This window comes from Barbus barbus (assembly GCF_936440315.1).
Source record: "Barbus barbus genome assembly, chromosome: 8".
NCBI lineage: Eukaryota > Metazoa > Chordata > Actinopteri > Cypriniformes > Cyprinidae > Barbus > Barbus barbus.
Window position 1 is genome coordinate 16,662,430 of NC_136736.1, and position 26,386 is coordinate 16,688,815.

The following is a 26,386-nucleotide window of genomic DNA, read 5'->3' on the forward strand; positions in this document are numbered from 1 at the left end:
TAGAACACAGGGTACAAAGATGAAGGAATGTTACACATCTTAAGCTTTCTTTTTCAAAAAACAAAACAAGCAAAAAAACTTTTACAGTCAGCATGTCAGCTTTGCTTCTCAGGAAAAACTCACAAGAATACAACAAAATCATACAGACTCCTTTTTCAAAGAGCTAGTATTCATTGGCACAAAACTACAAACTCACAAATAATTTACATAAAAATCAACTCCTCATACAACTTAACGTTCTAACATTGCATTAAAGACGAAAAAGAAATGCCTCAGATAACTAGGCTGAGTTCAAACATGTACGTATAATAAAATAAAGTCATTAACTCAGATACAAAATGCAATAATTTTTCCCCTTTGGTAGAAAGATTGTCCCCTTTTATCAAAAACATATTTCCAAAATCCAAACACAAAACAGCCTGCATTAAGGTGCAAGATAACCCCTCAGTTTAAGGCGGATAGTGCTGCTATCAATGTGACCACTTGTAATCAAATGGACGAAGCTCATTTTAACTTTATGATCCATGGAATAGCTGCACAGCACTGAGAACCTCTTGGTCGTAGTGCTGCTCTACCTTCACGATCATGCTGTGCTCCTGACAGCTGCTAGCATCTTCCAGGTCCTCTGCCGTATCTCCGAAGCCATGGTAGTGTCCATAGCGCAGATGCTCACCGGAGTCAGGCAGGAACGCACCCCATGCAGGCCGGTGAGATACACAGCTGCTTGGGCTGCCACTGAGGTGCAGTGAGCCGCACATGTCCATTCGGGACTCAGCTGGAATGGTCTCAACCCCATTGAATTGGGACTGATAGCACTGCCCATTTGTGGTGAAGCTGCTGACAGTGAAACTGTTCTGCTGCCCATGACCATTCCTCAAACCTGTGGCTATGGCTTCATCTGTCATTTAAAACAAGACATGCGTCAGAAAGTAATGAGCAAAGGATCTTGATTACACAAGAATTTGGGCAAGACCAGAGAAACAAAACATTTGTACCCAGTACATTCTTGCCGATTGATAAACTGCATTTCATTTTCAGTATGAGAACTTTTTTGCTCATACGTCAAGTGTACAGTATATCATCTTATTTTTAATGAACTATTACTGCATTTCAACACACAGAGTGTACTCTTCCAAATGATCATAAGGGAGAGAGTTTAAACACCTAACTGCAAAAGTCAGCAATAAGTTTTTTTTTTTTTAGAAGCCATAACTACCATCAAATAAAAGTCAAATAGCCTAAAAGATGCTTCAGTGTTTCAAATAAACAAGATTACACATGAAATCTTTAAATATCTTTAAAATAGTTTATATTAAAAGTATAGAAGCACAATTACTTCGTAAAATGTTAACCAATGCATTCATTAATTTGTAAATAGGACATCTTCATGAAATGTCCTAAAATCAGTTAATGCTTTCATTGTGAAATATATTGCTGGAGGATTCAAAAAATATAACTATTACATACAAGCCAACTGTATATTAAGCTAACAGTAAGCTACTTTTACAAAACTGATTCAGAATAACCATACACAGATTATATGGCAAAAACAAACAAACAAACAAACAACCTAGCAAATCCTGTACATGTATTTCTGTATCATTTTAGCTGGTGTGTCTTTGCAAGGAGTGGAAAAGTCTGTTATTAAGTCAAATATGAGCATACTTTGAAAATAAATGTCAGCTTCTGAAAAAATGGACATCTCACCCCAAATATTATTAGATTGCAGAAATTTCAACAGCCTGAAAAAATCCAATAAAAATATACTAGCCAAATAATTTGCATTGACAGCTTGTTGATAAACCTGGGGAAACTTGTGGATAATGTGGTCTCATAAATAAGCGTAAGAATTTGTCCATAGCCAGGGGCCAGGAACAGAAGTCATAGATGTGGGCTCCAACATGTTTTGGGTGGGAGAGGGGTTCCTCAAAGAAACACTGTCCTCATGATGTTCAAGGTCAATAGACATTGGTGGAGAAGGTCCAGTCCCACCTGATTGGTTTTCAGCAGTTGATTCCACATTCATACTCTCAAGCTCCTCTCCAATTCCATTGTTTGCCTTCACTGAAAAATTCATGCCTGAATGGAAAACAAGCAATATAGTCAGAAAAAAAAAAAAAATTCCCCTTGATTTAGTGTTGGTTTTGTGCACAAACACATGTGATTAAATGCACTACAAAAAAGACTTACTCTCAGTTCTTGCTTTTTTCATTTGGTTTGGCTCTGTGCAATCAAGTAATCTTTTTCTATTGGCTATCCCATTCAGAAGACTGCGGCCCTGGATGTGCGAGTGGTCAGTCCCATTATGGGCAAATCCATTTATGTGATTTAGCTGGTTGTGTGCATTAGAGAGGAGCTGAGCACAATCATGGAAGCCTTGAGCATGAGCCAGATCTGCTGCAGTCAACCCATTTGCATTCCTCAAGCTGCACATTGGGTAAAAAACAAACAAAAGATTAGTAGGGTCTGGAACGATCTAATTATCGGTTATACTAATGTTACCTATGTTTTTAAATTTCAAAGACTTTCCCTTTTATTCTACAAGCTAGTTTTACGAAAGGCCCCCCCAAAAAATATTTTTTGGACACACTGCAACAGGAAATAGTAAAGTTCTGAAACTTTTTTTTTCTTACAGATCATTTTTGTGAAAAAAAATTAAACTATACAAGTTTAACACTATTTATCCAATATGATGCTTTTTTGAAGAACTGTCATGTTAAAGGACTGAAGGCAAGGCAGTTGATCTTTATTTCATGTAGAAGATAAAACCAGAAAAGCATAGTTCATTAGGGAAAAAAAGTTCAGCGCATATTTATTTCCAAATGCAGTGTGTGCACTTAAATCAGAATTCAGACATGAACCAACATGCTAAATGGATAAAAGATATTTGGACTAGATCATATTACATTCTACATATAGTTTTAATGTCAAATGTTTGCCATTTTGTCAGATGGACATAAGATTACATTTTGTCTGCATGACACTGATATTCAAATATATAGATTCAAAGATTCTAGCCTTTGAATAGTGCCTTAAGAATTATGATCCTATGGATTCCTTTTTGGTCCTGAACATGTTTTAATTAGCATATGAAAAACCACCCCCAAATCTAACAAACTTCTGACCATTTCTGTTTTTTTGCAATGTCTGCACAATATAATGAGAAGGAATAACATTTGGGTCAGTGGTTGGTTCATTTATGAATTCGGTTTTATCTATCTCTCCCTTTGCATTTATAAAATAGTTTTACATGGAAAACAAGGAAAACATGAAAAGTAAATAAACAATAAAAAATATAAAAGACAAATTCAGCTTTTCAAAAAAACAAAAATTAAATATGATTGGCCTGCATTAACGCCATTCCTTCCTAAACATCCCTTTTCTAGCTGATAAAATATTAAATGCTTCCAAGAATTTTTACTGAATATTTTAATCTTCTGGAAACATGCAATGAAAACATCAGACAATGCCAGACAATTCTTAAGGCAAGGAATTCACTGCACTGTAGTTAAGGAGTTAAGAATAACCATTTCTATGCCCTAAGTAGATATGTCAAAAGTACTGGTACTTCAGTACCAAACTTGCTACACTAGACCGACAGAAAGCCTTTTTCAAATGTTTCCATGCGGATATTTGTGCATGTTCACTCTAAAAAGCATTCATGTCTGATCTTCATTGTGTTACTTGTTTTAAAGCCATGTTTACTTAATAAAATGAATGCTCAAAGGCCACATGGATGTATTATACATGTAGTATAATTGTAAATAATGGATTACAGTTACGTCTGGTCCTTGAATCTGATTGGCTGAGAGGTCTTTCCATCTACTAGTATCAGCATGGGAACAGTTTCACCATTCGTTGTTGCTTTAGGGCTGCACGAAATATTGCATGTGATTGTCATGCGCATCTCGTCAGTAAAGCCGGTTCCGTGATTAGTAATAAATCTCCGTCACTTGTTTTCAAATGGAGCGGCATTTAATACACAGAGCCTTAGTTCACTGACAAGCTACGTAATTCACGCTCAGAATCACAGATAAATCGCCTGCAATATTGAACGTGATGTTGCTGTAGTTCACTGACAAGCTACGCAATGTGTATTTAATGCCGCTCCATTTGAAAACAGGTGACGGAGATTTATTAATAATCACGGAACCGGCTTTACTGACGAGATGCGCATGACAATTGCATGCAATATTTCGTGCAGCCCTACTATGCTTACACCATTTTTCCCAACGAGTGTCATGGGAGGAGCAAATCCACTATAATTTTACAAACAATACTGTTGTTGTGTGACAGAATGTAGTTTAAGAGCAGGCAAGAGTGTAGGTGTGTGTGAATGTAGGTTTTTTCGATAATGATAATGAAACAATATTTAGCTTAGTGTTTTTGTGCTTGTACTGTCTTGGCTGGTTTAAACCTGTCATGGACAAATAAATGACACTTCAGCCGCCAGTAGATGCAGCAAGGCTGTGCCTTAATGAGTGATTCATTGAATAATTCGCTCAAACCATTCATTCAAAATGGCTGATTAATTTAGAAACAAAGCTAGTGATTGGCTTTACAAATGAGTCACAAAATCAGTGACTCAAACGATTACCTCAAAAACAGGTTTATTCAGGAACGAATTCTTATTTCTTAACTATATCATATCTTGTAAATATAACAAAGCAAAAATACATATTTTTTCTTTCATATAGTCGCATTCTAACTGCAATTTAATAGGCTTCATCATGCAGTGAATGCTTCTGGACTCTCAACTGGTATTACAGCACGAAAAGACACATTGCTACAATTAATTGTCTGGCATTGAAAATAAAGAGGTCCTACACCGTTTTCTTTAGGAAGCATTTAACTTTTTAATACATGAATTTCTTTATAATCCTAACACAGTTTACTACTTTTGCAAGTGTACTCTTATTGAAGTTGATTATTGTAGGATCAGCGTTTATTATTGAGCCTCCCCTTATTCTTGAGTTAGTTGAGGACAAATAAGTAAACAAATCTTGCAGGATAAGTAACAAGACAGTGCTGACTAGACAAAGCATGCAGGTCTAAATGCTATCATGACTGTTCTCCTAGAATCAAAACCAATCACCACAAGAAATACCTCGACAGATTGCCAGTGTGTAGATACTGAAGGAAGCGATAGTGTGAACACTCAATGTAAAGGTGTTCGCTGAAGAACGTGTGGCAGCAGTTTTTGGAATGCTTCCCCCCCTTTTCTGGGCTTTACTTGAGAAAATCAAGTCATGTTCAAATTCAACCGCTGCAAAACATTGAGATGTGTAGGGATTTTCCTTCTCTGTAATGGTTCACAATGGATCTTCAATATTATTTTTTATAAACATGCTATTTTAATCAGAAAGGTCACAGATGATTTCAAACAAATGATCAAGTACACATCTAAGATGTATAAAAACAAGCAGACATTCATGAATCTTATCTATAGAAAAGTTGACACATCCTTGCTTTTAAGTATCCTTGTGTTCTGGGGACCTATTCCCTGACCAGCTTTCTTAAAAACAGATTATGTGCAGATCTGACTAAAAATAAATTCCACTTCCTAATAACGCTTGCATTTTCTGACAGTTAAGAGCTCATTAAAAAGATGGGCACATACAATTTAAAGGCTAAGGCTGTCAAAGATGGAAATAATCAGTTTTTAAAATAAGTTAAGGAATTCACTTCATCTTTCTGGCTTACTGAACTTTGTGTTCGGAAGGTTTATTATAAACCATATGCTAAAAATCATTTCATACTAAAACTGTTTTAGTAATGACTGCAACAGCATTCCTGAAAAAATTTCAGCCTATTGCAACCAATCTTTTTAAGTCAAGCAGAACAGAATGAAAGAATTTTAATGTCAACTTGGAAAAATGTAGTTATTCTTGGCTAATTACAGTATAATGGTGTTTAACAAATTTGATCTCTAGAGACTTGTTTAATACATTGACAGCCCTAGCGTAGCGAGAACACATTTTGATTTAACAGCTTGAAAGTTTTTGTTTGGTGAAACGTGTCTGTGACTTGCTAGCTGATGTTTCAACAAAATGAAGCACTGCTGTAATGCTACATATTGAGAGTATGGACATGACTACGGAAAAAAAATTAGTCTTACAAGCTTTATTGATGTTATTATTACAATTTACACAATATAGGTCTCATTTAGTGTTTCTATTGAGAGTCTAGTAAGTTTTGAGGAACTGGGTCTTTAAAGTATATAACCAAACAAAGAAATCCATGTCAGTCTGAATGTTGTATTTGACAGACAAAAATCGGCAGATAAATCATTAACTTTTGTATTACTAATAAATGTGTCTACAAACTGACAGATATTTTAAGAATGTTTGATTTTATGTTTTTCAGATGTTTTGGAGAAAACACTTAAGATGAATAATCTGTAACTCAGCTTTACAATTTCATGACGTAAATTTAAATGATTATGTGCACTTATAAAAAGCAGTGCTTCAATTTTGCCACAAACTACATTTTAATGGTTTAATTTTATGGTTGGCCTTTATGAGAAAACTTTCCAATGTGTGCCAAACCATTTTCACACCAACTTGCCATGTATATCTAACCCCGATCCACCTAAATTTGGGAAAAGAGAAATCACCATAACACTCTGGTCTGGTCTAGAAATACTTCAAATACTGCAAACATGTTTGTACTCTATGTTTGAGAAAATGATTTCAATATAAACGAGATGCAAATTAAAGAACTTTTCACAACAGAGATATTTTCCTAGATATTTTATGTTTTCCAGATTGTTAATGCAAGTTGGTGATCTTTGCTGTGGCATGTGCTAGTTTATACTGACTGATACGGCTATGAACAGTATAACAGTTTGGGTGTGGCATTACCGGATTAAAAAAATAAAAATAAAAAATTGTAGGACTTATTTAGCTGGTGCTAGTTGATGATACAAAAACACAATTAAGTTTCAGTTTTCAGCTAATTTGGAAACAGAATGGTCATTCCATGTCAAATCAACTAAATTTCACCAAGTTCCCCGGCTCAAATTGTTTTATTTTGGTAATATTTTTTATGAATAAAGACAAACAAATAGTGATGAAAGCCAAAATATTAAATGTTGTGGATGTACATTTACTTGGCAATCCACAATTTTGTAGAGGGGGGCCAAAATGACAATTTTGAAGCCAAATTACAGTGGGTAAAAATGACAACATTGTTGGTACTGGTAAACTGGTAGGTGTTAATTGCTGTTGATCTGCACGCCTATAACTTAGTAAAAGTATTAAAAGGTATTTTAATATCCTTTTAGATTTTGGTTCTAAAACAATTGTTTTGGTACGCTACTTTTTAAGGGCCTAAAATTCTTTCTCCAAAGTTAGCATGCATGTAACTCAAGAAGTATTAAAAACATCTCAAATTCTGATTCTTACATTTATTTTGGAATCTTCATTTTCAAGGCCCTATATGGCTCAATCCCATGGATATGGGAATACTAATGTGGCTCCATGTCCAAATTGTTGAATTTGATCCATTTTCAATTGTCGAAATCCAATTGTGGGTCACTTTGCATACTGTTACTTATTGCATTTAAAGAGGAATGTCTGAAGAATAAATACATGTATATAAAATGTATCTGGTTTAAAATCTAGTTGTAGCTTGAATAGGGATGCTCATCCACAGATTTGTATCCACAGCGTGTTTTTGCAGCACTTAACAATATAGCCAATCACAGACATATCTGTTGATTTCAGTAAAACAGTGGCTAATCAAAGGCAGTGTTCCGTTCAGTTCTGCTGAGTTTTACACTTTTGCGAACTCTCATTAAAACAAGTGTAGACATGATTCAAGTAAGAGATTAATTTCGCAGTGTAAAGGTTATTTTATTACTTCTAATTAAATTTGTGAGATCTCGATGAACTACAGTAAGATGAGTGACAGCTTTCCAGTGATTGTAAGGGCAGCGCCCATTGCGCACTTTCTAGGCTATAATCCATTCAGAATTTTAACACATTCACTCATTCTGATAACCATTTATCCAATATTGCCACTTGCCATTGTGTTGCGTATTCTACATCAGCTATCTTAGTGAAGGTGAAGCAGGTGCTTGCTCAGTGAAATATGTCTGTATAGCCACGCTGCACGTCGACACGCGCCTGTGAGTAAACAAATAACTTATGTATAACATTATTATTTCTTTCACCATGCAGCAAACGTTAAAAAAAACTATTAAACCATTTAACTGTTAGTATTAATCGGTTAAAATTCTTACTGTTGTTTAACGGTTAAATGGTCAATATGAGCATCCCTAAGTTTGAATAAAATATATTTTTACCCACTGTTAAATTGGCCCTAATCTCAGTTGAAAACTGTCATTTTGTCCCCTCTCTACCAAACTCAAATACACAACCTTGACATTTAATATTTTAGATTTCTTCTTCATTTATGCATTTCTTTCACCAGTAAAAAAAATCAATCATATTTTTTCTAAGACAGGATGTTGAGTTGACACAGAATGACCAAAAAGGCATTTATTCAAGACAAACGAATAAACAATATGTCATTAAACACACAAAAACACAAGGCAACATGCTTTTAAGGTTACATACAAACTACTTAAAACAAATGCACAATTACTCAACCATCCACCCATCTTGGTACTCACATGAGTACCAGCATTCTCTAAAATAAGATTTTTTAATAGAAAAGATTTTAAATAGAAAAGACTTTTACTTCAAGAAACGTCTCGTACTCGATTTTACGTCTCATTTACTTGATTTAAAGCAAAATGTAATTTAATTTCTAAGAGGTCTTTAGTAATCCAGCACAGAAAATTGGAGGATCTGCATCTTGCATCTCAACATACTGGCTAGTCAAGACGAGTGATTTCATTTGACAGAAAAAAAAAAAAAAAAAACATTACTGGATGCAGGGCCCTGGGCCAGCACGAAAGACACTCAGGACAGGTGACTGATAAAATTTTGTGACGATCCATGAGTTGCATATCATTTGCATTTGTTTTTAAGCCTTGCCAATTTTTTACATTCAAGCGATTTTAAACCATTTTAGCACAAGATTACACTGAATGATGTACTCGTGCACAGTTTTCTGCACACACCCGGGGCACAGAGACAGAGAGCTGCAATCGTGTAAAAACCTATTTGTGTTAGGGCTGTCAAAATGGCTGAAAAACTAAATTCGAATTTTGTTCTTAAATATTATAAATATTCAAATTATATTCATATTTAAAAGGCATAATTTCAGTTAGGGGAAAAAAGCTTTTGGCTTCTCTCCTAAAGCCACAAGAGGGCGCATCGAGCAAAATATTACTAATGCATGTTTCTTCAAAGCAATAAAATAACTAGGGCTACATATAAATCGCATGTGGTGATCATACACATCATGTCAGTAAAGCCGGTTCTGTGATTAGTAGTAAATCTCCATCATGTGCTTTCAGATGGAGCGGCATTTAATACACAGAGCCATAGTTCACAGACAAGCTAAGTAATATCGCATTCATAATCGAATGTGATTTATCTGCGATTATGAATGCGATATTACTTAGCTTGTCTGTGAACTATGGCTCTGTGTATTAAATGCCGCTCCATCTGAAAGCACATGATGGAGATTTACTACTAATCACAGAACCGGCTTCACTAACATGTGTATGATCACCACATGCGATTTATCATGTAGCCCTAAAAATAACACGACTATCTATGAAAAAAAGTGCATTGTGTTTAAATTAATGTTTAGAAACCATATATAATTAATTAATTGGCTTAAACAATTAGAAACAAAACAGCATCACATATGTATGTGTAGTTTAATACAAAGGACCGAAAACCAATCAAAAAGAGTTCTTTTTCATTTAAAAACATGAGATGTAGTGGGATGGGGGAAAAATGGCCATAAAGTCTCGAGACATGTTTTTTAAAAGTTGAACTGACATTAAATTTACATGACTTTCTAAACAAACACGCCCCCCCTCCCACCCCTATTACTCTAGTCACACCGAATTTCTTTAAAGTGCCCCTATTATGACATTTTTAAGGTTGCTAATATTGTTTTATGAGTCTCCTAAAACAGGTTTACATGTATCCAAGGTCAAAAAAACACTTTAGTTTTCTCAAAAAATAGCTTTAATTTGACCTCATTTACTTTCTAAATGATTCCTAAACAACTCGTGCAAAGCAGTTCAAAGAATCAAGTCTCTCTAAACCCCTCCTTTCCATGAGCCCTCGTTGCTGTGATTGGTCAGATGGCGCAGTCCTTTCGTGATTGGTCTACCGCGGACATTATGCAAATGTATTACTTTGTGACATACAGCCATAACAGAATAAGATTCGAATTCCTAACGATACCTTTATAAATCGTGCACTTTCGGCTTCAAAAGAAAAAGCCGAAGAAAGTTTATGTTCACATACTGCTACATGAAAAGGCATAATAGGGGCACTTTAACATTAACATACACAAATATTCATTGAAACTACAGACGCTACTTAAAAGGAACTAATGATTTTTCTTTTGCTCTTTTTGATTAACATTATTAACATAAGAAATGCACAATCCGTTATACTGATGTACATTTGATATTTTCTTTACAGTAATTATGTTCACCTAAGACATAACCGACTGTGCTTACGAGGATGCTCAAGACAGCCATTGGTGTGCACCTGCTGTCTGAGACGGCTTTCTGTTGGTGCGCTTCAGATGTGTGCACTGCACGCACAGAGACGATCAATCACAGCACGTAAATACCGCATTGAGATGTTTTTCTCTTAAATGGCTCAACATTACTTTAATGTTAAAAATGACAAGACTTAAAACACGTGAGAATATGCGTGACTGATACTCCTAGTCCTAACTGTCGACTGATTAGCAGTGGGACTAATCAGACTGCCCCCTAGTGGATGGCTAAAGACTTGCTAGCTCATATTCATAAATAGGCTACTCGAGGGTATGCCTCTGAATTAACAGATGCTGGGGCGCGCCCCACAGGTTGAAAACCCCAGCTCCAGAAAATGCGGTAAATATGCATTCTGTGTTGATGTTCTCTTTTTCCGCACTATTTTGAAAGCTATGAAAAACATTAAAATGCGACGACACTTACATCGTCATCGCATCTTGTGCACCACTGATAAGGCAGCCTGATGCACACCTAAAAGCCCTGGGATATTTTATTTCTTATATAGAATACTTTCAAATTGCAATTCACGTTCTATGTCAAAATTTTTAAGAGACCTCAGATCTGCTGGGGTGGGGGGGGGGAGGAAATGTGCATTTGTTTTGTTTGAATTTCATCTTAACCTCAAATGGAACCACTAAACACAAAATTCACCTTTAAGCTAAATGATGACAACAGGTTTAGATAAACACGTTCATAAGATGAAGAAAAACTCCACTAAAAGCTCTGCTAGCCTACACAGAGCAGGACATTTAAAGTGATAGTTCTCCCCAAAATAAATTTTTTTCACCCTCTTTACATTTGTACATTATGTACATTTGTATAAACATTAACGTTTATATTGCGAATAAACGCATACATTTAAGTCTTTGTATACTAAATCTGTATTTTTTTTTATAATTGAATAAAATCCTAAAATTAAACCTCTCCATTCATATGGATTACATATTTTTGATTTGTCAAAGACTACGCAACCAAAACCTTTAAATGGATGGACAAAAAATGCTAAAAGAATATTCATCTTAATATCCATATCTTCATTTGTACTTCAAAGACGAACAGAAGTCTAGAACGTTAACGACTTAAGGATGGAGGATCTCTTTAACTTAGTTAATTAAATTTAAGTAATTGTACACAATTTGCAGTTGTTATTAGAACTGAAATGGGTTTTGAAACTTTTTTTAACATTTATTCTGCAAGTATTAAAATTATTATTAGTATAGTGCCTATACTACAGGGGTGACAGAATTACCAACTGCATGTAAAAATTCTGGCATTAATATTTGCATTTACATTCTTCAGACCATAGCATTAAGTCAAATTAATTTTCAGGACTAAATTAACAACACATTTTCCAAGGACTTAGAGCTATTTTGAGACACAACAGATCTGAACGTAAACTATGCATCAAGGCTTTCTAGTTGTATTCCATCTGGTTTCATGAGATTGTCAAAATCAAAATGAAGGCTTTATGGCAGAGCTTTTTTAATTGTGGAGATTCTCTTTCAAACTGTGATGTCACAAAGTCACATAATAATGCATTTTGAAAAAACAACAAAAACAGTAAGACAGTGACTTACTCCGGTTTGGCTCCCTGGATCAACAAGACATTAATGCACTCCATGTTACCGGCCCGTGCTGCTTTGTGAATGGGTGCTTCACCCACATAATCCTGAAACCATATAGAAAAATGCACATTTTAAGAGGCTTTCACAACATCACTAACAGTTCTTCACACTAAAAACGCAACAGGCAGGCTGACAACATTCTAGACATCAATTCTTTAATTTATCAAAATTTTTAACAACCATCAGCATGTGCAAATCTATAAAAGCTATGTCTGCATCTCTGGTTGGTATCAATCTGAAGTAAGGAATCTAAACAAACACTCCTCTTGCGAGTCATAAAGACTATGAACTCTTCACCCTAACACAACAGCTCCCCCTAAAGGGTGTAAACTGAAGCACAGAGGATAATTTGCCATTAAATAACCCAGATAATACCACAAAAAGAAAGTCAAACCACACAATTACTGCAGAGGCAGTAATACAACAGGGATCTCCTCTCATTCACTTCCTCTCAAAACCGAAGCAATAATACAGAATGGACTTGCTTATGAGCATTATTCCCCTCAGTGTCTGTGCATGTTTGTGTCTGAGTGAACATATTTGATGTTGGTCATTTTTAAATCAACAAAAATTCAAGTAATTGCAAGTCAAGCAACCTGATTAGGGATGCCTGACTGATTGGCTGCTTACTGAAATGGGCCGATGAGAATAATGACTTTCTACAGAGTACTCTCAACTTGGCTGATCACATTATGCACATATACACTAGATGTCTTCTTGACATCTTAGGGGAAGTCGTGGCCTAATGGTTAGAGAGTCGGACTCGTAATCCAAAGGTTGCGGGTTCGAGTCTCGGGCCGGCAGGGATTGTAGGTGGGGGGAGTGAATGTCCAGCGCTCTCTCCACCCTCAATATCACAACTGAGTTGCCCTTGAGCAAGGTACCGAATCCCCAACTGCTCCCCGGGCGCCGCAGCATAAATGGCTGCCCACTGCTCCGGGTGTGTGTTCACAGTGTGTGTGTGTGTTCACTGCTGTGTGTGCGCACGTTGGATGGGTTAAATGCAGAGCACGAATTCCGAGTATGGGTCACCATACTTGGCAGTGTCACTTCACTTCATTATGTTGATGTACAACATCCAACCCTACACTTTAAGACTTCAGAATCACTTTCAGCAAGAAGTTTGGAGAAATAATGATTTTTTTTTTTAAATTTACCTTGGGAAACATGGACAATGGGTGTAAGACAACAGTTCATAAAAGGAACATTCTGATGGGTTTGGGAAAGCTTAATTTGATGGCAATGGCATCTCCATCAGGCAAAAGTAAAATAACAGTAACAAAATGGGGTATATTTCAAGTATATTTTTTAAATATATCCTGCGCAAAATAAGAGTAGCACCTGTTCAGTCCGCACATATTAATTCAATAGTGTGTGTGTATATATATATATATATATATATATATATATATATATATATATATTAGTGCTGTCAATCGATAAAAAAATTTTTAACCAATTAATCGCACAATTTTCGCGATTAATCCCACCTAACATTAAAGTTTTTAAATATACTTTTATAGTGCAATAATTTCACATTCAATCTTCAAATTAATGTAAAAACAACTAAGACATTTTTAAATACTTGAATAATGGCATCTTTTTTTATGACTGAAGGCCAGCACCACTCTGATGTCTCTGGAATAGTTTTTTTTCTCCCAGTAGCTATTTAATCATTGATTAGCCATTCAACATTACAAAGCTTTCAATTTTAACATTAATAGGCTTAAAAAAAAGAACTTCTCATTTAAGTGAACTTAAAACAATCTTCACCCATTATAAATAAAATATCTAAACCCATTATAATAAAATGTCATATTTACCTGTGCCCTTCAGCAGAAATATACAGAAATTGAAATTATCAAACACATTCTAAATTAAATATAGATGAATCCTTAAAGCTATAAAAGTTATTTTTTCCTCTTATTTTTTCTTTGTCCTTTGATAATAGACATCACAGCAGCTGGATATTAGGTTACTTTGGCTGTTATTTCTTTAAGAGCTGCCGCTGCTGAACGTGTTGCGGTTCTGTTTTTTCTCAACCCTTTAGCTTTGCTGACACACTTCAGGTCTTAAAGTCTCTAATGAGCTGACGAGTTAAATCCAGGGTTCCCACTCTGAGCCAGATGTCAAATTCCCTGACTGTCACTGAATAAAAAGATGAATTTCCATGACCTATAATGAACGGAAAAACAGGCCGCTGTTGTGCGGAGCACTTTTTTTTGCTTTTACCTGTTAAATGCACTTTGATATTTTTTATATATATATATTTTTTTACTTTGAAGTGGTCATTTTGTAGCCAAAGCTCCTAAAAATGTACATTTTCTAGCATATTTGCCTTAGTAAACCGGTACAGCCTGGTGACTGCATTTGACTTAAGTGAGTGCCAGTTGACGAGCAGGAAGGGAATAAAATGGCGCTGAAAAAAATAGCCCAGGGCTCAATGCTAAGGATTTTTTCAGTGGTTCAAATTATTACTTGCCCCGTTTATATTTTCACTAGCCTTGCCACAAATAAATATATAAATAAAACCGTTGCTGTTATCAATTTTGTTTCATCTATGCCACTTTGTATTCTAATAAACTTATGACACCAATAGTTTAGATACCAATAAAATTTTACAAATCTTGATTTCTGTGAAAAATGGCACATATGGTCACCCTAATTTTGAGATGGTCCTCACTGCAGAACAAAGATCCAGAGGGCGGGGATGGATCCACATCTAGGGGATGGAGATGGTAGATTTAGGGGTGGAGATGGGTAGGTTTAGGGATCAGGGGGTGGAGACGGGTGGTATATGTAAGGTGGGAGGAGTTGGATCTAGATCCAACCACACCCCCTGGATCTTGTGTTGAGGACCATCTCAAAATTAGGGTGACCATATGTGCACTTTTTCCCGGACGCGTCCTGGCCAGGATTTCTATATTGCTTTAATTCAAAGTACCTCGAGAGCATTTTAAAAACATAAGGTCATACACTGATCGGTCTGCACACGCAAAAAAAAGCAAATCCTAGATATTTTAGGCAATATAGAAATTAAGGCTTTAATAGTCTTTTTGGTAACTTCATGACTTAACTGACCACCACATTGCATGCACAGTTCATTTCGCGCTTTGATATGAAAGGATACAGGCTACAGCGCGCGCCGGTATCTTTGTGCGTGCAATTAAAGATCACGCGCTGCGAGCACAGTACCAGTTTGACTAGCGCCGGGCGCTGAAGTGAAGTGGAGCACGCATCTGAAACGTCTCCCGTTTGATGTGGTCGTAAAGACGTTCTGCGACTGAATAAATGCACTTCATGTTAAGAGAAAAAGTGACAGAAGCAGCAGTTGTGAGTAGGGCGGCCAACCTAGCCCCGCCCCTAAGTTAATTGCGTTAAATATTTTTAACGCGTTAAACTGAAAAAATTAATCGCATGCGTTAACGCGCTAATTTTGACAACTAATATATATCACACACACATGTAATTTTTTATATTTTATTATGCTTTTTAAAAATGATTGCAGTTTCTCAAAGTGAAGAGTAAAACTGTACAAAGCATTATAAGAGTTAGTTTTGGTCCTCAAGTACAACTGGTCAAGCAAGAGAGCTGAGATTTAGCCCAACAGTATAGGACTTTTCATTCTGTCACTTTAATTGTCTTCTTGTCTTCATCTTTTATTAAGGTTTAAATATCCTCCAATGCCCTTTGGGCTAAATCAGACTACAGTGCTCAACCCTTGAGGACAGACGTCACCATTGAAAGATCTGTCCATCACAGACAGGATCATCCCTGGCAATAGGATCAGCTTGGCAGAGATTTGTGCACCAGGACATTGGAGAGAGGATAGAGAATTGAAGGAAGTGGAAGCAGGGATGATAAGTTAGGGTAAATGATAAGACTTTGACTCACTTCCTGAAAGATAAATTGCATTAAAGGGCTCATAGATTAATTACCTGACTCAAGAAGAAGACAGTAACATATGCCATGCCATGGTGAAATAAAAGGCCTTTAATGCTGAATATTTCACTTCATTATTGAGTGTCTGTGCTTTTGCAAAAATTCAGAGTCACAAGGCTGATATCACCCCAATAAATAATACATTCTCAACTCAATGTCATTATAAAGCCTACTGTATCCTTTGATGCACAGACCTATAATTAACCAACATGATCAAAACTTTGCTGAAAAACCTGTTGCACATAATCTGCTACATGACGTGTCATCTGATTGATACGTTTATTCTTTTTTAGCAAGTAGAAGGCCTGTAGTGTAATTGTACAAACATCTACCTTCAGGTTGTGGTTCATGTGTCTTTCTGCTGTGAAATCATTACAGATTTTTATAAAGTAAACTTTTTTATATTGTTATTAATATTTCAAGGTGAACACTTACTAGACTGAAACCACATTTTTTTAATATATGTTTATCCATCAGGCTCTTGAGGAGAGTTTTTGTCATTCTGTCGATCATCATTGTATTGCACTGCATTATATGCTTTATAGACTTTTGATCATAAAACTAAGAATTTAATATCTTAAGACATATTGGTGATACAAAGAGTCAGCTGATATTTATATTATTTTATGCAAGTAGTCTGCTATACTGTTATCAAGATCTCATTGATTTACATTACAAGCTATCAGAATTTAATAAATTATCATCAGCATCTGCAGCAAATTTCTTATTTTTCTCATTTTGGGCCTCTGAAAAACATTGAGCTGTTTTTGAATGTTAATTGAGCACATTTTCTCTACCTCATATTGTGTGTCATAAAAGCCTGATATGACTAATATGATACTTAACAAAAAACACATGAAAACTGTTGTTGATTTTTTTCTAAAGGTTCAGTTCCATTTAAGAAATTCAATTTTTCTGACTATTAATTCATGTCAGGCTTTAGAGGATTAATTAAATCATAAGTCATCACAAATCCTATAACATTATGAAGTACTGTATGTGGACCCACCTGTCTGTTTATTTCAGCCCCTGTATGTAAGAGCCACAGCAGGCATTCTGGATGTCCTCCAAATGCAGCAATGTGAGCCGGGGTCTGGGCAAACCGTGTGGTCAATGAATTCACTTCACATCCCACCTGCACCAGCCTCATAACACACTCCAGCTGTTTTGTGACAAAGAGAAAAATAAAATCAACAAACTACTGACATGATTTTCCACCAGTGCCTGGTTTCTCCCCTACATAAATGTGAAATCATGTTCATCAAAACACACAACCATCAATTATTCCAGAAAAACTTAGGTGATAAGGAGTAAGTACTTCAGCTGAAGCTGTGGTTTACAACAGCAGACTTCACACACAGTGGTGAAATCGAATAGTTAGAGACAGACTACCAATCTCTCTGACTTGCTATTTGAGACTCATGTTCCCCGCTCTACTGTCAGGGACCAGCAGCTGTGTTGCATTTTCAATATGAAACACCATGGGGCAAATCATTACCCTGTGCTCCCTGACATTAAACAGACTCTGGAAAAATACACCAATTCTCTCAAACACTTTGGCTGTTTGACACTGCCTCATGGCCAAAACATTTCTGTAAAATGTACACAATCAGCAGATGTTAGGAGCAGAAACACATTGCGCTCGTTGTATGCGTTTACACACGGTTGCTTTTTTATCAGATTATAAAATGCGTAAAGGAGTCAAAAAATGACAGGAATGAAGTGTAGTGAAATGTAGAATGGTCAAGACAATGAAACATACAAATAAAACATAGAAATGTGCTAAAGCTGAGTAATTTGAACCAATGACAGATGTGTTCAAGTGTGGAAAACACAGGACCAGCTCTTTGCTCAGACAGTTTCTCTGGAAACATCCATTAGGAATAATGCTAAAAATAGTTGCAAGCCACTGAAGCTTTTCCATTTTCCATAGTGAATGCTGGAATTGAGACATAATGAGGTAATGTTTGAAATAAAATCAATAGTAACTGTTAACACAAGACACAAAAATTCAATTTTCATCATTGATTGGGCACAAAAGTACAAACTTTCTAACTTCAACAAAACTGTCAATAATCTTGTGTTAAATAAAATTACACAAACATGACCATCAAATGTGTATAATTTAACAAGCAGCATGACAGGCTGTCAACAGTGTGTTGTGCTGATAAACTCATTGAGGTTTACATTCATTTCTAAACTATCTAATGAAACGTTAGGCACAATATCAAGCATTTGTATAAAAGTCTTAGCTCATGTAACTTTCACAATTAACTTACAGGTTTCAAAACCGTTTTATAGAGTTTTTATTTGCCTTTTTCCCGGAAAGACGTTTTATCAGCTGTTCAATCCGTGTTTTAAACAATCCATTGAACACGATGTACTTCAGTCGCCCAAAACTCCTGTCAAAACTTAAATATGGTGCTACTCTGACAACAGACAGCAATGCAACACCAAAAGTTTTAACAAGAGGAAGGTTTTGAATTTAAATTCGCTGTTTTGGCGGGAGGTGTTTTATTGGTCTTCGCTCAGCCAATGAATGAATCGGTGCGTGCTGGCGCCTGATGTTGCAGCTTCGCTGGCTGCGGTCCATGCGACTTCATTTCCCAAGTAATATGATCCAGAAACACAGCAGCAATCAGTAACGTCCATACTCGGCTTAATTTCTTTTATCCAACTTAACTTCCAAGGTTTATCCGTTACTACATACACGTTAAACAATAAAGGTAGACTGACGCTGAAGTCCGCCTCACCTCAGACAGAAATCATAAGGCTTTCAGTGCAAACATGTATTAAGTGATTAATCTCTGCTCTTACCCAGCATGCGAGTTTGCACGCAGCTCCTGCGAACGACATGACCTGTTTTCTGCCGATGGCCTTATCGTCTGGGCGATATGGCAGCCCATTTCATATTGATGGGATATTTGAGTTTTCTTTGTATGTGCACACGCTGTAAGTTCAGTTCTTGATGACAGCACGCCTAACTAATGGTGTTACGCGCTCGTTATTCCCTAAACCAGGGCACATACACGCCTCCGGAAGAGAAAGAACTGAGGAATAAAACATACATCTATGCAAACAATGTACTTCTATTACCTTCCCGAAGTGTGCTGCCCAGTGAATAGGGGTCCAGCCGTAAAACGAGTCCTCGGCGGCCAGGTCCGCCTGATTAGAGGAGAGCTGGAGCAGAGAGCACAGCGCGCCGACGTCTCCATCCCTGCACGCGCGATGAAGCGGGTAACGTAGGCTCAGCACCTCGTCGTTGGAGAAACCGGGCTCCAGTCCTACAGACATGGTCCAACAGTTCTGCTGCGTCGCGGAAAACACCAATTATTTGGCTTATGAACGCCCCAGGGTGAGCAAGGCGGTGCGTGCTCAGATAACACCAACCACAAGCACAAAGAGTGAGTGAGACTGAACACTGATAGAGCGGCTCAGTCTCTCGAAGTGGAAATCCCGGACTGGACTCCATCTGAGGAAGTGGAGCAGGTTTAGCCCAGGCAACGCTATGATGACTTACGGAAAACCCGCCATGGATTTCACCAGACGGGATCAGAACTATCAGGCCAGCCCATGTTTTAAATCACATAATGAATCTATCTATCTATCTATCTATCTATCTATCTATCTATCTATCTATCTATCTATCTATCTATGCTTTCACCCAGTAGAATTCTTGTAGAATTAATTTCAGAGCGAATTCTGCATATGAACAGATGTTTTTAGAGTCAGTCTTTATCTTTTATCTTTCCTTTTTAAAAAGAACATGATTGTTTTCAGTGTTGATTTGGGGGATGGGTGACAAGTAGATGACTTGTTATGCGCTAACAGTGGAGGGCGCTAAAGACGTCGTTTATAAACATTATAATAGGTCAGAGGCCGTCCGTATAACGTTATCAAATTTGCACTTTTCGAAATGAAAGCAACTAATACAGCAAAAGTTTCGCCTGTGTCATCTGCAGGAGAGGTAACTTTACTAATTTCGCGGGTTTCAAGTTTGTTGTTGAGAAGCTGAAGTTGATGAAAGAGTTTGTGCAAGTGTTTAGCTAGCTAATAAGCTAATTAATGATTTGTTTGATATTTATTTACTTCTGTAAACATAAAGAGACTTTCCAAATAGATGTTGTCGTCACAAAAGCGTTTTAATAGCTTTCAATTCAGTTTTAAAGTATGATTCAAAACGATCGCAAGCGCCAGAAATTACCACAAGATGTCACTGTTCAATAATACACGATTCATTTCAGAAGAAGTTTGGTACTCTGCTTTATAGTCATACCGACACTGTAACCAATGTTTACCTCTAACAGTAAACAAAAACGGTCCTGTGTGTTTAAAGGATGTAGGATCAGACTGCTTTGTTCGAGTCAGAAAGCGAGACTTGGAGAAACTGGAGGCAGAAGTCAGGACACTACGAGAGCTTATGCCAAAAGTAATCAATAGTGACTTTATTGATACTATCCATAAAGGACGCTCTCAGGACGCATGTAAGCAAACACTCTTTCAGTAGCAGTGGTCAGTTATGCTACACATGAATATTATGGACTAATATGCACATGCTAGACACATATATAGTAAATTACCCTATGCAATGGAGATTGTTGTTCCAACAACAGGGTTGAGCAAAATTCAGAATTGAAACTTTAATTCTTAAGCTGAAATGTGAATTAAATTGGCCACACCTCACAAGAAGTTGAATTTTAATAACAAGAAGATAAATTTATTGAATTGCAGTTCTAAAGAAACCAACCCAGGTAATGTATCCTAAAAAATAAAGCGTTCTTCCACTCTTTATCTTTATCTCTTCCAAACTTTATCTAGTGCAAATTACACCTATGTGAATTTCTTTGAATTTCATTCAATTCTGCTTTAAATTCAGTTTTTTAAATTAAACATCCCGTTTCCTAGATTAATTCAAATTTAGTGCTAATTCAGAAAATGCAGTTTAACTCTGAATGGTGCACAACCTTGTTTTACAGCATTTATAACAATACTAAATGTTAATTCTGACAGTTGTTTTAATAAAAGTTTATTTATTGTTATATAGTTAAAGAGCGCCGTGACCGTGAGCAGCAGCAACAGAGAGAGGATTGTCTGCACATACGCTCCAGACTAGACGTTGCTCTGAGCGAGTGTCAGAGAGAGAGACAGGTACTAAAATAGAGAGGAGAGAATAAGAAACTGAAGGACCCACACTGAAAATATAGGAAAGCATTTGCACAAATAGTTTTGCATTAATATACTGTATGTCCATGTATTAGTGAGGTGGTTCTCAACCAGAGGGCTGGGACCTACTAGGAGGCCTCACCACAAAAATTCTAAATTGATTCTAAATTTTTCTAGTTGTCATGCTCTTTTTTTCTTTTTTCTTTTACTATTTGTGAGTAAAAAAAATTATAAAAAGCTAAATAAAGTAATTTAAATTAATTGATAATAAAAAGTGTTACCCAAAGATGAAAATGTAATTTATTTATTCATTATCCTGGGGGACCTTTGAATATTATTCTTGACAATGTGGTGTCTTGGGGTCAGAAAGGTTGAGAACCACTTGTGTGTTGGTATGAGAGAGAGGGAGAAATCTCTTCCCCAGATAGGCACGTTATGGCTGTCTATCATTCTGTCTATATTCATGTGTATATGTACGTTATGTATCTCCTCACATACATTTGTAGGAAAAGTTGGTTTTAAGGCAGCAGTTATGGGAGTGCAGAGAGGAGCTGCAGCAGCAGAAAGCATTTTGTACTGAGCTGGGCACTGCATCTTGCACCCTGCTCTGGAGTGCATCCCAAAGGGAGGAAGCAATCAGAGACATACTGGCTGCTGTGAGTTTGCACCATTTTGGGAGCGGACACTGTTAAGGGCTGACTTCCAGTTAGATTAAGTGAGCCGGGTTGTTTTGTAAGTGGGACGACATGAATTTGCTTTACCTCAAGCATGTAAGAAAACTTCATACACTTGTGCATCCACAGGGTAAACTGGAGCCCTTCCTGAGCATTGCAGGTCAAACCTTGGAGACTTTCATGAAGTTTCTGAATGACGAGGCAAAGCCACAACAGAGTTACAACTCAAAAGAGCATAATTTAGTTCTAGCTCTGGCTGGCGTTGTTACCAGTAAGAGCACTGAGTTAGTTTTTACTATTAGTTCAATGTAACGGTCATAACTTATTTAACTTAATCATCATTTCATCTGTTCATTGGTTTTAGATATAGCTGCTGTGTCTTGTGGAAGGGACTTCTTATCCTCTTCTGCCCACATCCTGTTGGATACTTTGTTGCAGCTGCTGTATCTAATGAAACCAGGAGTGTTTCCAAAACTCAAAGTGTATGTCACAACTTTAAAATACACATCCAAATATGACTATTTATGTATTTGCATACACACACACACACAAAATGTTTAACATATATATGTAAACATTTTTGAAAATAATGATCACACATGTGCATATTATCATATGAAGTAAAAAAAAAACTATTAGAAACTAAAATAATGTCATATATTAACATATATATCTAGCACATACAAATATGTGTAATACATTTTTGGATATAAATGTCTTATAGATGTATATCCATGCTGTTGATATAAGTAAATATAAGTAAATGTTGATATAAGTAAATCTAAAAGTATGTAAAATGTAAAAAATGTATTACAAAACATATACAGTATCTCACAGAAGTGAGTACACCCCTCACATTTTTGTAAATATTTTATTATATGTTTTCATGTGACAACACTGAAGAAATTACACTTTGCTACAATGTAAAGTAGTGAGTGTACAGCTTGTATAACAGTGTAAATTTGCTGTCCCCTCATAATAACTCAACACACAGACATTAATGTCTAAACCACTGGCCACAAAAGTGAGTACACCCCTAAGTGAAAATGTCCAAATTGGGCCCAATTAGCCATTTTCTCTCCCCGGTGTCATGTGACTCGTTAGTGTTACAAGGTCTCAGGTGTGAATGGGGAGCAGGTGTGTTAAATTTGGTGTTATCGCTCTCACTCTCTCATACTGGTCACTGGAAGTTCAACATGGCACCTCATGGCAAAGAACTCTGAGGATCTGAAAAAAAGAATTGTTGCTCTACATAAAGATGGCGTAGGATATAAGAAGATTGCCAAGACCCTGAAACTGAGCTGCAGCACGGTGGCCAAGACCATACCGCGGTTCAACAGGACAGGTTCCACTCAGAACAGGCCTCGCCATGGTCGACCAAAGAAGTTGAGTGCACGTGCTCAGCTTCATATCCAGAGGTTGTGTTTGGGAAATAGACGTATGAGTGCTGCCAGCATTGCTGCAGACGTTGAAGGGGTGGGGGGTCAGCCTGTCAGTGCTCAGACCAAATGCCGCACACTGCATCAAATTGGTCTGCATGGCTGTCGTCCCAGAAGGAAAACTCTTCAAAAGATGATGCACAAGAAAGCCCGCAAACAGTTTGCTGAAGACAAGCAGACTAAGGACATGGATTACTGGAACCATGTCCTGTGGTCTGATGAGACCAAGATAAACTTATTTGGTTCAGATGGTGTCAAGTGTGTGTGGCGACAACCAGGTGAGGAGTACAGAGACAAGTGTTTCTTGCCTACAGTCAAGCATGGTGGTGGGAGTGTCATGGTCTGGGGCTGCATGAGTGCTGCCGGCACTGGGGAGCTACAGTTCTTTGAGGGAACCATGAATGCCAACATGTACTGTGACATACTGAAGCAGAGACTGGGCCGCAGGGCAGTATTCCAACATGGTAACGACCCCAAACACACCTCCAAGACGACCACTGCCTTGCTAAAGAAGCTGAAGGTAAAGGTGATGGACTGGCCAAGCATGTCTCCAGACCTAAACCCTATTGAGCATCTGTGGGGCATCCTCAAATTGAAGGTGGAGGAGCGCAAGGTCTCTAACATCCACCAGCTTCGTCATGGAGGAGTGGAAGAGGACTCCAGTGGCAACCTGTGAAGCTCTGGTGAACTCCATGCCCAAGAGGGTTAAGGCAGTGCTGGAAAATAATGGTGGCCACACAAAATATTGACACTTTGGGCCCAATTTGGACATTTTCACTTAGGGGTGTACTCACTTTTGTGGCCAGTGGTTTAGACATTAATGTCTGTGTGTTGAGTTATTATGAGGGGACAGCAAATTTACACTGTTATACAAGATGTACACTCACTACTTTACATTGTAGCAAAGTGTCATTTCTTCAGTGTTGTCACATGAAAAGATATAATAAAATATTTACAAAAATGTGAGGGGTGTACTCACTTCTGTGAGATACTGTAAATATGTTGTTGAAAAAAGCCATCATATACAGTGCACAGCATAAATGATTACACCTCCCCTTAAACTTAACAAATTCAGCAATTACTCTTTACTTCGATGACATGTTAGGGTTCTTTGGAGATATAATGTTCCAACAAGCCTGGATATAATGTTCCAACAAGCCTGCTTGATCAATTACCAAAGAAGAATGTCAAAATTATTCAGCAAAATAAGATTTTCTTATCAAAGTGATAAAATGTTGTGTTGCAAAAATGAGTACACCCTTCTGAAAGTTACAAAAAAAAAAGTGTATAGGTTTAAGGCTATTTTTGATCAACAAGTAAGTATATTGAACCAAAATTTTAAAAAGTAATTTCCTGACAATTAAAAGTGTTATATAGTCCACTGAGTCATACTCAGACTTAATGCTGGCAGCAGTGGAACCACTTGGAAGAGAACTGCCAGGTGACTTATTTCTTAGCATAAAAGATGGTACAAGAGGAATACCAAATTATTGTTTTAAGTGTGAAAATATAACAGAAGTAGCACCGACATTCAAAAACAATGGACTTGTGACAAGGCTCCTGAAATAATCAGGCCTTCACTTTAAGTTTTCATTTAGTGATGAGTGAAGTTTTGCTAAAAATAGGGCAGGAGAAATAACATGCAAGTGTCCCAGAGCCGGCAAAAGCTATGAAACAAGTTACACTTTATCTCACAGAGTATGACGCAGCCTGCAGAAGTGACATGCATGTTTGTTGTCACCACTAGAATTACCTACTGTAGCCAAAGCAAAATAAACTCATTTAACCTCTTCCAAGACCCATATTTACAAAATAGAGATTTCTGGGAATCCATACTCTGGTCTCAAGAGACCAAGCCAATCATTTAGGATCCAAATGCATCCAAAATGTTCTGGTGTTACTCCCCATTAAAGACCAGAGCATTTAAGGAGGTCGTCCTCCAGGGGTTAAACCGGACAGATGTGAAAATGTGTCATGAACTTGTACACTCAGTGCCAAGAAGGGTCAGAGCAGTATACTTAAAGTTCGGACAAACTAAGTACTAGAATATTATACATTTGCTGAATTAAATCTTGGGTATTCTCATTTCTGCAATGCTTCATTTAAACAAAATTGGCTAATTTACTTATCTTACAGAAAATATTGGCATATATTTTGTTGTTTTTATTAAGTATATGTTTAATACATTTCAATTTTGACATCTTTCCATGAATTATATTAGTGATCATTAAGAAAATACATCTTTTATATTTATTCAGAGGGGGTATACTCATTTCTGCTGTGCACTGTATATAAATACCGGTATGTGTATATATATATATATATATATATATATATATATATATATATATATATATTACTATGGGTATTGTATATATGTAATAATAAACCATTAAACATGAGAGTGTACATATGGAAATTATAGATTGCTTTATATGTAACATGGCAATACTGCTCTTGCTTTATAGGGCAATATATTACATTTTATATGGGCAAGATGTGAACTCACATGTCTTTAGGGTGTAATGAATACCTTACTACCTTTTATTTAATGGTTACACCACATGACAATTTTAGAGTCGTGAATAAATATGTTTTGAACTAGATTTTTGAAAAGGTTTTTTTCTTTATTGTGGACAGTAACATGATTTTTAATATGCAATAAGTACAGTATGTGACTGTTTATTTTTGTGTGCAGATTGATGTTAATGGCTCTATATAACATCACCATCAGTGTGAATGGACTGAAGCTCATAAGTGAGAGCCTTGGACTTCTACCTCTTCTGTGCACCCTTCTGGAAGGTGCGTATGTGTAAGTTTGTGTGTGAAGATTGAAGATCTTTGCACACTGAGTCCGAAATTCTTGTCCGAAATTTTTGC

At 36.7% G+C, this 26,386-nt stretch overlaps 2 protein-coding genes across 12 annotated transcripts in view; one reads left to right on the top strand and one right to left on the bottom strand.

Moving 5' to 3' along the window:
- LOC306874218 (ankyrin repeat domain-containing protein 10-like) lies at window positions 1-19,693 on the bottom strand. 3 transcript variants are annotated; one of them, XM_079424091.1, is made up of 7 exons: window positions 19,327-19,674; window positions 17,240-17,392; window positions 12,241-12,332; window positions 5,108-5,227; window positions 2,191-2,426; window positions 1,993-2,079; window positions 1-898 (listed from the first exon to the last, which is right to left on the bottom strand). In XM_079424091.1, the coding sequence occupies exons 1-7, from the start codon at window positions 19,522-19,524 to the stop codon at window positions 516-518; spliced, it is 1,269 nt and encodes a 422-aa protein (XP_079280217.1). In that variant the 5' UTR covers window positions 19,525-19,674; the 3' UTR covers window positions 1-515. The 3 variants fall into 3 exon arrangements, with proteins under 3 accessions (XP_079280217.1, XP_079280219.1, XP_079280218.1); XM_079424093.1 differs by lacking the exon at window positions 19,327-19,674 and adding an exon at window positions 18,510-18,682; XM_079424092.1 differs by lacking the exon at window positions 5,108-5,227 and having other exon boundaries at window positions 19,327-19,693.
- Window positions 19,454-26,386, top strand: part of LOC306874219 (heat shock factor 2-binding protein-like) — an 11,086-nt gene continuing 4,153 nt past the window's right edge. For 3 of the 9 annotated variants that reach the window (XR_013784604.1, XM_079424099.1, XM_079424098.1), the window contains exons 1-6: window positions 20,057-20,197; window positions 20,567-20,714; window positions 21,275-21,378; window positions 22,197-22,338; window positions 22,432-22,549; window positions 26,205-26,308. Coding sequence is in view for 6 of the 9 variants with exons in the window: in XM_079424099.1 (XP_079280225.1) it covers window positions 20,147-20,197; window positions 20,567-20,714; window positions 21,275-21,378; window positions 22,197-22,338; window positions 22,432-22,549; window positions 26,205-26,308 (667 nt within the window). In the remaining 3 variants the exon portion in view is untranslated. Of the gene's footprint in view, window positions 19,796-19,824; window positions 20,198-20,566; window positions 20,715-21,274; window positions 21,379-21,899; window positions 22,050-22,196; window positions 22,339-22,431; window positions 22,550-26,204; window positions 26,309-26,386 lie in introns of those variants that run through there. The other 6 variants (XM_079424095.1, XR_013784603.1, XM_079424096.1 and 3 more) reach the window with 6 other exon arrangements.